The sequence below is a fragment of the Cyprinodon variegatus genome, unplaced genomic scaffold (genome assembly GCF_000732505.1).
Source record: "Cyprinodon variegatus isolate N-32 unplaced genomic scaffold, C_variegatus-1.0 Scaffold521, whole genome shotgun sequence".
NCBI classification, from domain to species: domain Eukaryota; kingdom Metazoa; phylum Chordata; class Actinopteri; order Cyprinodontiformes; family Cyprinodontidae; genus Cyprinodon; species Cyprinodon variegatus.
The window spans coordinates 421,384-432,740 of record NW_015150974.1 but is presented as its reverse complement, the minus strand read 5'-3'; the positions used below and the strand labels follow the sequence as shown (position 1 = coordinate 432,740).

Sequence of the window (11,357 nt, the reverse complement as noted above, 5' to 3'; positions counted from 1 at the left end):
AGCTTACTTTCCAAAAGAAGATTTGCAATTTGTCCACTATTTCACACTCACTATCGGTAAGTGAAAATGGGGGCGAGGACGTAGGACGGCCTAACGTAAACATATCACCAGAATGATCATCACTTATTTAGATGATCCACTTAGAAAAAGAAAATCCTCCACTATTCCTTTGCATTTTTTTCTAAAAAGCAAATAAACATCCCAAAAATAAAAGGTTAAAATATTAAAACCCTAAGAGGTGAAAACAGGTTAGTTTCTTTAAGCCTGCGTGGACACAGATGGTTCACCTTTAATATGGAAATATCAGCAAAAAATGATTTTACATTACAAGCACAGCTACAGTATATGACTCCGAGACTAATCCGTGTGAAGAAAAGAAAAAGTTAAAATTAAAAATACAAAGTTTAAATTTAAAAAAATGTACAGATATTACAAGGAAACGGTTGGATTTTAAAAACCAATGAAAGAAAGTGATTCAAACGAGACACAATCCTAAGAACAAAATGCACTTGGCTTTTAAGGTGGTATTTACATATTTATACATGCCTGATGCGATCATCTTTATATATACATGACATTTCAAAATGTAGAAAAGCTGCAGGAAGGTCCGTCGGCGAGACGCTGCTCTGAGGCCGTTTTCACTAACTTGGTTGCCAGGATTGGCAAACAGCCGAGGAAACGACATCGGAGGGGAACATTTTGCAGGTGATGCAGGGTTAACCGCCCTGCAGCAGGGCCAAGGCCGACTGTGTGCTGGTTAAAGCTGTTTTTTCCTCCTCTCAGCAGCTCACGAAGCGCGGTGGCAAACCTCCTTTTAAAAAATAATCCCCACAATTCAATGTCAGGCACAGATTTCTACTTTCTCCTTACAGCAGAGCCACCAGCGATCAGCAATGGCTTTAGTTGAGCAACTTCCAAAATGTGCCAATCTGTTTACGTTTGCATAGTCTCAGTGCGGTTTGTGTTTCTTCTTCTTGTGTTTTTTGTCCTTTTTCTTACTGGAACATTTGACACAGAACCACGGCTGGTCCTCCGGTGGCGGTGTTAGGATCCCGACGCAAGGCCTGAGCAAAAAGAGACGCGTTACAGAGAGAGAATTAGGCTGCAGTAATGATGGGTTTGACAACTGTAAACAACGTCCATGTGGTGCTTTTTTGTTTATGTTTTACGTTCCTGGAAATGTGAAATAAGTGCAGAAAAAAATGTCTAAAATCTGGAATCACAGATCCTCACAGTACATAATTTAAAACACTTTAATAGTTTTCCACAAATGATCGACTCCAAATCTGGTTTCTGGATTTTTGCTTCAATGAAATGGTTAATGCATAAAAGAAACAGTTACTTTATGTTTGGTTTTTAAATATGTAAATATGAGCTGTTTAAAGCATTGGATACATTTGTGTCGTCACGTTATTGTGAGGTTTGGGTTTGTGTACAAGAGGCTTGGAGATCTGCCTCTGCAGCAGCCTGCTTGATTTGTAATCTGTTCAGAGTATTTTGTTATTACTGTCTTTTAATATTCCTGAAAAAAACTGTAAAATATGGTTCATTTAGTATTTGTATATGTGAACTTAAAGACAATAAGATCATGTTTACCTCACCTCAGGGCTACAGTGGTCGCATATTTAACCTGAAACATCCTGAAAACATGAAAGGTCATTACAGAACTCATAACTGGATCCTAATTAATGAAAAGTATAAATATGGACCTTATTTGAGAAGGAAAAATTTTATATTGTGAGATTTTTTATCATAAATAATAAAATAATTTATCTTTTACTGTAATTTGATTGGAAATAGAAACCCAAATATTTAACTCAGCAGCAGACTGGTGCTGCAACTCTTTGAAATCTGTTTCCAAAGAGTGACCAATATCTTTTATTTTTACTTGTTTCTTTATGCTAAGCAGGTAAAAAGGGAAATTTATATATTGGTGGACATTAATTATTTGTAGCATTGATTTTTAGCCCATGTAGCTAATTTTTCTCCCATCAGCTCGGTCCAGATGTCGGGTTATTTGGTGTCCGACTCCGCCATACGTTCCTGATCCATAACCTGTTTCTCTGGTTAAAATGTTAAATTGTCAGGTATCTCCGCGTGTCCGTGATGTTACCAACCCTTCAAAGGTTTCTAGGGCCTTTAGAGGACAAGCAGGCCCACAGCACTACAGAGCCATGGCCCTACATGAACTAGGGTGCAACAAATGATTGTTTTGAAAATCGATTAATCTGTTGATTATTTTTTAAATTAATCGAATAATAATCGGATATCCAAAGGTTCCTTAAAGAAGACTTTTTATGAAATTAAACCAGGTAACTTTAAAAGGATTCCACTTGAGGAGTTCTGGATAGAGCATGTTGGCAGATGAAAAGTTTTTTTTTAATCTTAAATGCAAAATGTTTATTTATTTGGATTTGTCCATCAGCTAAAGGCACATTTTAGAGTCTCTATACTCCAGTTAACGATTAAAATGTGTAAAATGTGGTTAATCGATAAATGTGATTAATTAAATGAAACGTTTCAGCCCTCCTATAATGGTAGTAATCGTTCATTATGTGCAAATAAACTGAACTGAAGGATTCAGAATGAAGGCAACATTTTTAACCCACTTCAAAAAAAGAGCTAAAAAATTTATCATTTAATAAAATTATTACTAAAAAGCTTTTCCTTAATAATAGACCCATGGTTAGCCTTAAGGAGGTCAAGCTCTTACCAGTGATACCAGTCGTCACAGTCGTCACATCCAATCATCGGGCTGCCGTCATCCGGTTTGTTGCATCCGGGACAAATCCAGATCTGGTTTCCCCATTCATCCCGAATCTGCCACACAAACGCCAGACCGGATTAGGAGGAAGTGTCACCACAACCAAACAGCTGGCGCACGGATCCCTTAGATTCATGCAAAGTGTTGCAGAAGCTGCAGGGGAACAAGGATCCTGCAGGAACCTACCACATAGGTGCTGACGGTCTCCGTCACTACGCTGCGGACCGGCGTCTTGGCGGAGGGGGGCATCATGGAGGGCGGCGGGTGCAGAGAGGACGGCGGGGGAGGAGCGGGCGGCAGCGGGGAGGGCGGTGGCAGAGTGGGGACCACTGGGGGGAGCACTGGAGGCAGAGGCGGCGTCCGGGGGCGGCTCCCTGGACCCATTTTGGCAGCAGGAGCCTTGGTTCCTGCAGGCTTTGGCTCCGAGTTTGGAACCACTTTGCTGATGACGCTGAAGAGAAGTTAGCATGTTAGCATTAGCAGCAGACCTGAGTTAAGTTTGGAAACAATAACTAGATTCTCACAAAGATCATTAGAATCAAAATTAATCATTTATTATATTTTAATAATGTTTAAATAATTGGCAAAGCTGATAACTAGAATATATTTACAGGTTTGTTAGTGTGGATTGAAGGCATCTGTTTTATGAGGAAATATAAGCATGAATATAAGATTAATATTTAGAGAAATTTCTTGTACATGTATAGAAAAATAATCTAGAATACCTACAGGAATAATAATGAATACTTAAGAGATTTATGACACATATCAGGGCTCGATGTTAACCATCGCCCGATCTCCTGGGGCAAGTAGTTTTTATTGTTGGGAGAGTATAAATTTCATTGTTTTTGCCCGCCGGGCAAGTGCAAGGATCGCAAAAAAAAAATTATTTATCACTCAAAATTCGATGAAAACGACCCAGAAGCGTTGCCAGCGCCATTTTTGTTGTTTTGTACACTTCTTGCGTGATTTGAAATTTGATTTTCCGCTATATGGCGTGATTCAGCTCTTGGGGAGAGAATTCTGCAGAGCAGCAGCTGGATGATGAATTTAATCTATACTATAATACACGCTAGATAAAAATGATCAGTCAGGGATTAGGAAAATAATAATAATAATAATTGTATGCGCACAGTGTAAATATTTCTATCATATGGCAGTCTTCTGTGCAGTGGTCATACATTAAAAAATGTTCATTAGATTTTTTTCTCTTAGACATTGGAGTGGTGCATTTAAATGTTATAGAGCTAAACATGTTAAATTGGTGAGTAGTAGTAATGTAAGTTTTTTTTTTTTTGATTTTTAACATTAGAATTTATATTTTTCCAAGCACACAACAGTTTAAAGCAAAGTTTAGTTTGAAAAGAATGAGCAGGAAGGATTGAAAAGCATGTTAACACGGTAATGTAGGCTTGAGTTCATTATCTGACGCATGCAGATACACACCAGGAACCTGGACACTTACTGAATTACAAAAAAAACATTTAAAAAACAAACATGTTTCATTGATATATAAACAAAAATGAATATTAGGAACTATATTTATCAAACATTATACTGGCCAAGTAAAAATTGTTTCTGGGCAAATGAAATGTGAAAGTCACTTGCCCAAAGGGCAAGCGGGTTGCATATGACTCTAATCAGTCATATGCAACCCCTGCAAATGACTGATTAGATCATGAAAACCCAGAGATGATGCAGTAGATCTGTTGGATGGCGATGCAGGTGAAAGCAGGTCGCCCTTTCAGCCGGGCATACACTGTACGATTTCTTGCCATTTTCGGGAAAAATTCTCCAGTCCTGCGACAGTTTCAGCCTGATCGTACATCATGTAGCAGTGTTTATACAGGAATGCTTTTTTAATGCTCTTAGAACTACTTTTAATGCCATCAACAGGTACATATGGGTCTCATATATATATTTAATACTGGAAAATCCTTCGTCTCTACGGTCGACAGGCTGCAGCCGTGTCCCGAATTCCTCGTTTTCCAGCCAATTTTGTTGCAATTTGCATTCATTACATCGGGCTTCCAGATCAACCGGAAGCAGTTCCACGCAAACATATTGCAATATAATATATATGAAGAAACAGTTCTTATAAACGTGTTTTTTTTTAAATAAAGCATTTTAAATTCCACGATAATCAGATTTAATGAATTTTAATGCCAATTAAGGCCTTAATTTGAAAAAAAAAAAAAAATTTAATGACTTTTAATGATTGTTAATGACCCACGGAAACCCTGTGTATGGTAAAGGGGGTAACGAGGGGCGATCAGCCTCTAACGACCACCTCCTGATCAGGAATCGTAAGGTCAGGAGAAAATCAAACATGTTTGAAATTCGGTCGGCCGTCCTAAGGCGTTCATGGGCAAATCACTAAGTGGGCAAACATGGATTCTTCTTCGAAAACACAGAAGTGACACGAGTGAAATGGAGTTCTTCAGGTAAAATTGACAGACCATCGTAGGCATGTTTGCTCATTGGAAAAACGTTCAAAAAATAAGTAAAATGTCTTAAATTAAGTGTATTTACCCTAAATTTGAGTACATAAATGAGATAGTTTGCCAATGGAATTGGTATTTTTACTCTTAAAGTAAGATAATTAGATAATAAGCACTTGAAATAAGAGAATGCCATTAAGTTTTCTTACCGTATTTTAAGTGTAAAGGCCAATTTATGCTTCTGATGCATAGCCTCTGCAACCATCAAATCTGTCTCAGTATCTCAAAGAAATCCTTTCTCTATTCGGCATCGGGCTGCGTCGTTTTTAAAAACCGAGGAACAACTACGACCAAAGGTTTATCAAGGAGGTTCGAAGTACAACCACTTGTACGATGCTTCAGACAAATTATATCAAGATGCCAAGGTCTCTGCCAAAAATGAAGTTCTCGGGACCATCTGCCGAAGTTCTCGCGAGAATAGGTTCTCCCTTGCGCTTTGGCGGGAAACTGCTGTGCGTCCCTAAAAATTCCAGACCGACAGTGCAGAAGCATACCAGCTAAACTGATTCGTGACCAGACCCCAGTTACATTTGATGTGTTCGGTTGCAGAACTCTAATCTGCCCTTAAACTGTCTTGTTCCATTGGCAAAATGTCTCTTTTACTTTCTCAACAAATGCACCTATTTTAAGAAAAAATGACTTATCTAGATTCCAAATTTTTCCAGTGCTCATTAACCTGACTCCGCCACATGGATTTGCTCCGCATATCCATGTGGAAAACTTCTGTTGAAGTAATTTTGGGAAGGGGTGAAAATACTGGTTAGCTGATTGGCCTATGTTGGTGATAGACGGGCCAAATAAACCAATCAGATCAACGAAGCATATGACGTACTAACAGAGCGACGACGAAAAAACACAACCACAAGCCAGGCTACTCTTGCCGAAACCAGTCGGGAGAAGAGCAAAACCATCTTTTCCTCTGAGAAAAGCCTCCAGAGCAGTGTTTTGCTCTTCTTTCAGTGAAGAAATACTCTGTAATTCCGATAAAACTTGCTCGATAGCCACGCTAACGCTAGTTTCATCGGCTGAAGCCGCCATGTTCTTTAGACTGAACTGTCGCGCTTCTCGTTGCGTCACACCTCAACCCGCCTCAAAGCCAACGCTGATTGGACGTTCGTTTGGTGAACGGCTCCAAATTTTCTTTAACGGAGAGTCTCCAGACTGATTAGCGAGTGAAACCTTGAAAGCTCGCGAGATCAGGATGGTCTCACGAGGCTAAGTGCTCATGCCTTTGTCCAAATATGTCATCGGCTTACGTTTCACTCTAGCAAGCTTCATATTTTAACAGGAGGCATTGAAACTTTCGTCTTTTCCCTCTTCTACTCGTTTGGCTTCCTGATAGACGAGTCCGAGTAGCTCCATCTCACTGCGGAGCTGTGCCCGACGTTGCATGAGCCGGTAGATCGCATCAGAGCGTCGGGCCACACAGTGTAAGAACAAACGTTAAACCCTGCGATTTCGTCACACATTGCGAGCTGTAGCTGCGTACAACGATGAAAAACAATCGTACAGTGTATGCCTGGCTTTAGTTGACAGAAGTCCTGCAAATACTCACTGCAGGACTTAACAGAAAGTTAAATGGAAGGAAAAAAGGCCAACTATTGAGTGCGTGTACTGACCGGTATGTGGACATGCATTCTGGAACTTTCTGAACCGTTTTTCTTTAATTATCTGTAAGCTTCAATCATTAATAGGTTATTCTGTTTCAGCTGTAATGGTTTGCATTCCACTGCGTTGGCTGGTTAGTGAAAAGGAAAGATGATGGATGAATTGTGGGAAAGATGAGCAGACTTACATCTTGTCCTGACCGGCTCCCACCCTGAGGGTCAGCCTGGGGATGACCGGAGACGGAGGGACGGCTGGAGTCTCCATCTTTACCTGAGTCCACAGCAGGATGGGTTAATGCCAGAAAGAAGCGATAAAAAAACAAACAAACAACAAACCAAGGCTTACCTTCTCCATCCGGATTTTCTCCTTCTCCTTTTCTCTCTCCTTCTCCCGTTTCTCCTTTTCTTTCTCCTTCTCCTTCCTTTTCTCCTCCTTCTCCCTCTCTTTCTCCTTTGCCTTCTCCCGCTCCTTGTCCTTGTCTTTCTTCTTCTTCTTCTCCTTCTTGTCTTTCTTCTTCTCCTTCTCCTTGCTCTTCGCCTCCTTCTCGTGGAGGATGGGAGCCAGAGACGGCAGCATGGGAGGCATCCGCAGGCAGGTGGATGGGCTGAAGAGCGGCGGGATGTCGCCGAGCGAAAAGGTGGACAGAGCCGACTGTTTCTGCTTGTCCTCCTTGTTCCTGTCCTTGTTCTTCTCCTTCTTGTCTTTGTCCTTCTTGCTTTTCTCTTTGTCCTTCTTCTTGTCTTTGTGCTTCTCCTTGTCCTTTTTGGAGCCATCCCCGTCTCGTGATTTGATCTTGATGGAGCCCTCTGGCAGAGTGAAGTCTCGCGGCATGAAGAGGTCTTCCTCCTTCCCTCCAAACTCCTTGTGAAAAGGAATATTCATCTCCTTGGGGAACTCCATTTTTTTGGCCTTGTTTTTCTCCTTGTTCTTCTCCTTGACTTTGCTTTTGTCTTTTTCCCGATCTTTCTCCTTCGGCTTCTCCTTCTTCTTCATCTTGGTTTTAAGCTCCTTCTTCAGCTTCTTCTTCACGTCGGGAGGTGGAATAATCTTGCTCTTCTCAAACACCTTGAGCAACGGCTCGGGGGTAGGCGGCGAGGCTGATCCCGACGATACGTACCCGGCTGGGATGGCAGGCGGCAGCGGCAGAGGAGGAGCGGCGGCGGCGGAAGGGCCGCCCTGGTTGGCTCTGCGCACCACCTCGTTGATCGAGTCGTCCAGGGTCCAGTTTCCCAGACCTGTATGCGCGTGTGGGTGAAGTGGTGTTGAAGTGTCCTTTATAAACGGCCCGGCGCCGGGGGGGCCCTTCGGCGTGGACGGCTCCATGATGGTCAGCCTCCTGGGGCTGGAGAAGCCGTTGCTGTCGGAATCAGAGCCAGATGAGAAGGCGAAGGGATCGGGTTCGCGCTCGGCGCAAGCCCTAGCGATCACGGCGGCGATGGAGTCTTCGATGGCGGTGTTATCCGGCTCCAGCTTCTTGAAGGATCCTTCGGGGAACTGCAGGTCCTCTGCGGCCGGGCGCAGGTGGACGTTGTCCTTCCCCATCCTTTCGCTCAGCGCAGGCAGCGGCAGCTTGTGCAGACTTTCCGCTTTGATCTGAGGGGGGGGTGCTTTAAGGGCGCTCAGCTTCGGACTCTTCGGGCTTTTCGGACTCTTGGTCCGGCCCGGGGATTTTTTCCGCTCCTTCGGTGGTTTGGGAGAATGTATGGGACTGCCCCCGACCGGAACTGCAATCCCCCCCTTCGGGGACTTAGTCCGTTGCCTCCCAGGAGATGAGACTTTAGGCTTCCTAACCGGGGTGGTCAGCCCCTTCTGATCCGAGTGCTTCGGTACCGCCGGCTGAGGCCTGAAAGGAGGCAGGACTCCCGGCGGCGTTTCCGGGGACAGGGCGTCCAGGCTTTCGTGGGACGGCAGGATGCCAGGCGGGACACGCTGGGAGTTAAGAGAAGAAAGAGGCTCCCTGGGTTCCACCCCCCACTCTGGGCTCAGTCCAGGGTACATGCGCGGCCTCTTGGAGGCCATCATGCCCAGAGCCGCGTCCGGACTTTCCAGGTCCCTCTTCAGTGGGTGGTTCTCGTCGTTCACCATCTCATCTTCATCCATTTCATCCTCCTCTTCCTCCAAGGCCACCTGCATCGCCTCAGCCGAGGTGCCCATGTCAGGAGGCACCTCCTCCTCCTCCTCTTCTGCTGTGCAAAGACAAAACAAACCAGATAAGCAAATCCCCCAGCTATTGAACACCTCATCAGCCAACTTACACTTCAGTACAACTCAGCTTTTATACTTCATGTACAGACAGAGCTCAGAACAGCTTCTCTAAACACACGAAGGTGTTATAAACACAGATTGGTAAATTGAAGGAACATCTGTACCGGTTTGAAAAGCAAACACAAACCTTATCAAAGGTATTTCAATCAAGATAAAAGAGTTTGTTAAATGCTAGGGGGGAGCATTTTTCACATTTCTGGTCACAAATAATCAGATTCAAGGCCTGATCAGATCAGAAAGCTTTCATGTAAACAAGTCAGACTGAAGAGACTAATCCGATTCGGTCTGATCGGAAATCAGGTTGTCATTCCGTGTAAACACCCATTCAGATCTTTGGAGCGCAGTATGCCTGGCTTAACTAAATGAGCATCTCTATTGGATAATGTCTCCCACCCCATGCATGAAGCTGGTGCTGAACTGGAGAGCTCCTTCAGTGACAGACTGCTGCACCTTAAATGCACCAGGGAGCGTTATCACAGATCCTTCCTCCCAGCAGCTGGAAGACTTTAGATCCACCACTGTTCCCATCAACCTCAATTAGTTGCTACATTTATGCTGATTTTTGCACAGTTTCTACCTTAGTCAGTTAAATAACCTGCTGCTGTCATTTTGCACATCTCTGCTGCTGCCATTTTCAAATATCCATTATTGTAAAAATATCCATAGCTGCATATTGGTTATTTATTCTACAGGTGCACAGTTTTTATATTGTTAAAATACTTTACAGTACAGTATTTTATTGTTTATATTTTAACTCTTCACTAGTGTGTTATTCTTATACTATTTTTCTAAGGTGCATATTTGTGTGACCACTTTTTCTATAATATTTTTGCTGTTGTTAACACCAGAATTTCCCCATTGTGGGACAATAAAGGGATTTTCTTTTCTTTTAACTCGGAAGGGCCCAATTGGATCAAATTTATTGAAACAAGACAAAACTGTGTTCTCTGACAGTAAACAAGTCAGTCTGTCGAGAGAGAAAGCTCTAGGTGAAAAGGAGTCGTCATTGGCTATTGAGGGCCAATTAAACTAATTGAAATACTTTTGCCTAAATTGCCTAATTTAATAATTTCCAATCTGGTTCAAAGTCAGCATGATTAACAAACATGTACATTTCTTTCAGGGTTAGTTTACCATAAAGCTTGTTGAGTTTTGAATACATTAAGACCTCCAAAAATGCAATTTATTCATCAGGAACACTATAGATACAAGAGGCTTTCGCTGCTGAGGCCTCAAAATGGATCACCTTAAGCTGCTAAAGAAACATGGCAGGTGGCAGTGTGACGGTCAGCGGTGAAGCCGAATAGAAACACTTTGGTTATGCTGAAGGAAAAAAGGATCTGAAGCACGATGCCGCGTGGTTTGGGAGTGGCCTAGTCAAAGTCCAGCTTATTAAAACATTACCCAAAAAAAAGGCCAAATATGACCTACAGAAATGAATGACAATGCCTGGCGGCAGACTTGAACGTCCAAGGTTAGCACAACCAGTTAAAGGTGCTGTAGGAGATCTTGGAAAAATGGTTCCAGCGAGCTAAATTTTTGAACATACACAACCATGCCTCTCCCCTCAGACCAGCCCTCGAAACGATGCCTTCAAAACACATGAACGCGCATTCTGTCTGCAGCGCGTTTAGAGCAGCAGGAGCAGCTAGTCGCTGATCTGGGAGCTGGCAGGGAGACAGACACAGCACTGATGATGCAGAGCGCTATGATCACTTAATTAACGCCTAAATTAACTTAAAATGCCAAAATTTGCCGGGAAAACATGTTCACTTTTATTCTCCTGGTGCCTGCAGTTTGGTTTACGTACATAAAAAACGCCTTCCAGCCTCCGCAGCAAACCGTGAGGAGGCGACCGGGCCAGAGGCTGCTGTTGAATGGGATTCCTAATGACAGAGCACCGCTGGTGTACACGGTCTGAGCGGCTCCGACAGAAATAATATTTGAAGGCAGGATGGTAATCTGGATGAACTGACTAGGGGTGGAACGGTTCACAAGATCGACCGTTCGGTTCACGGTTTTAGGTTCGGTATATGTTGATTGTTAGCCTGACATGTTGGTCGTGTTGCTGTTAGCATAAAAAAAATGTGTTGCACGCTGTTGCACTTTTATCCACAACTTTCTTCCCGCCGTCATGGTAGGTCACTCTAAATGCAAAGTGGTCCCATACAGCAGACCTATAAAGTGCTGCTGGCGCGTCTTCCAACTCCTGTTCTTTC

At 43.1% G+C, this 11,357-nt stretch overlaps 1 protein-coding gene across 2 annotated transcripts in view; it reads right to left on the bottom strand.

Annotated features, from left to right (window-relative positions):
* Positions 1-229: 229 nt before the first annotated feature.
* Positions 230-11,357, bottom strand: part of taf3 (TATA-box binding protein associated factor 3) — a 13,337-nt gene continuing 2,209 nt past the window's right edge. Inside the window, exons 3-7 of one of the 2 annotated variants that reach the window (XM_015391027.1) lie at positions 7,219-9,056; positions 7,061-7,143; positions 2,951-3,215; positions 2,714-2,820; positions 230-1,064 (exon numbers count right to left, since the gene is read on the bottom strand). In XM_015391027.1, coding sequence (XP_015246513.1) covers positions 950-1,064; positions 2,714-2,820; positions 2,951-3,215; positions 7,061-7,143; positions 7,219-9,056 — 2,408 coding nt within the window. In that variant the 3' untranslated portion in view covers positions 230-949. Of the gene's footprint in view, positions 1,065-2,713; positions 2,821-2,950; positions 3,216-7,060; positions 7,144-7,218; positions 9,060-11,357 lie in introns of both variants that reach the window. The other variant, XM_015391026.1, reaches the window with a different exon arrangement.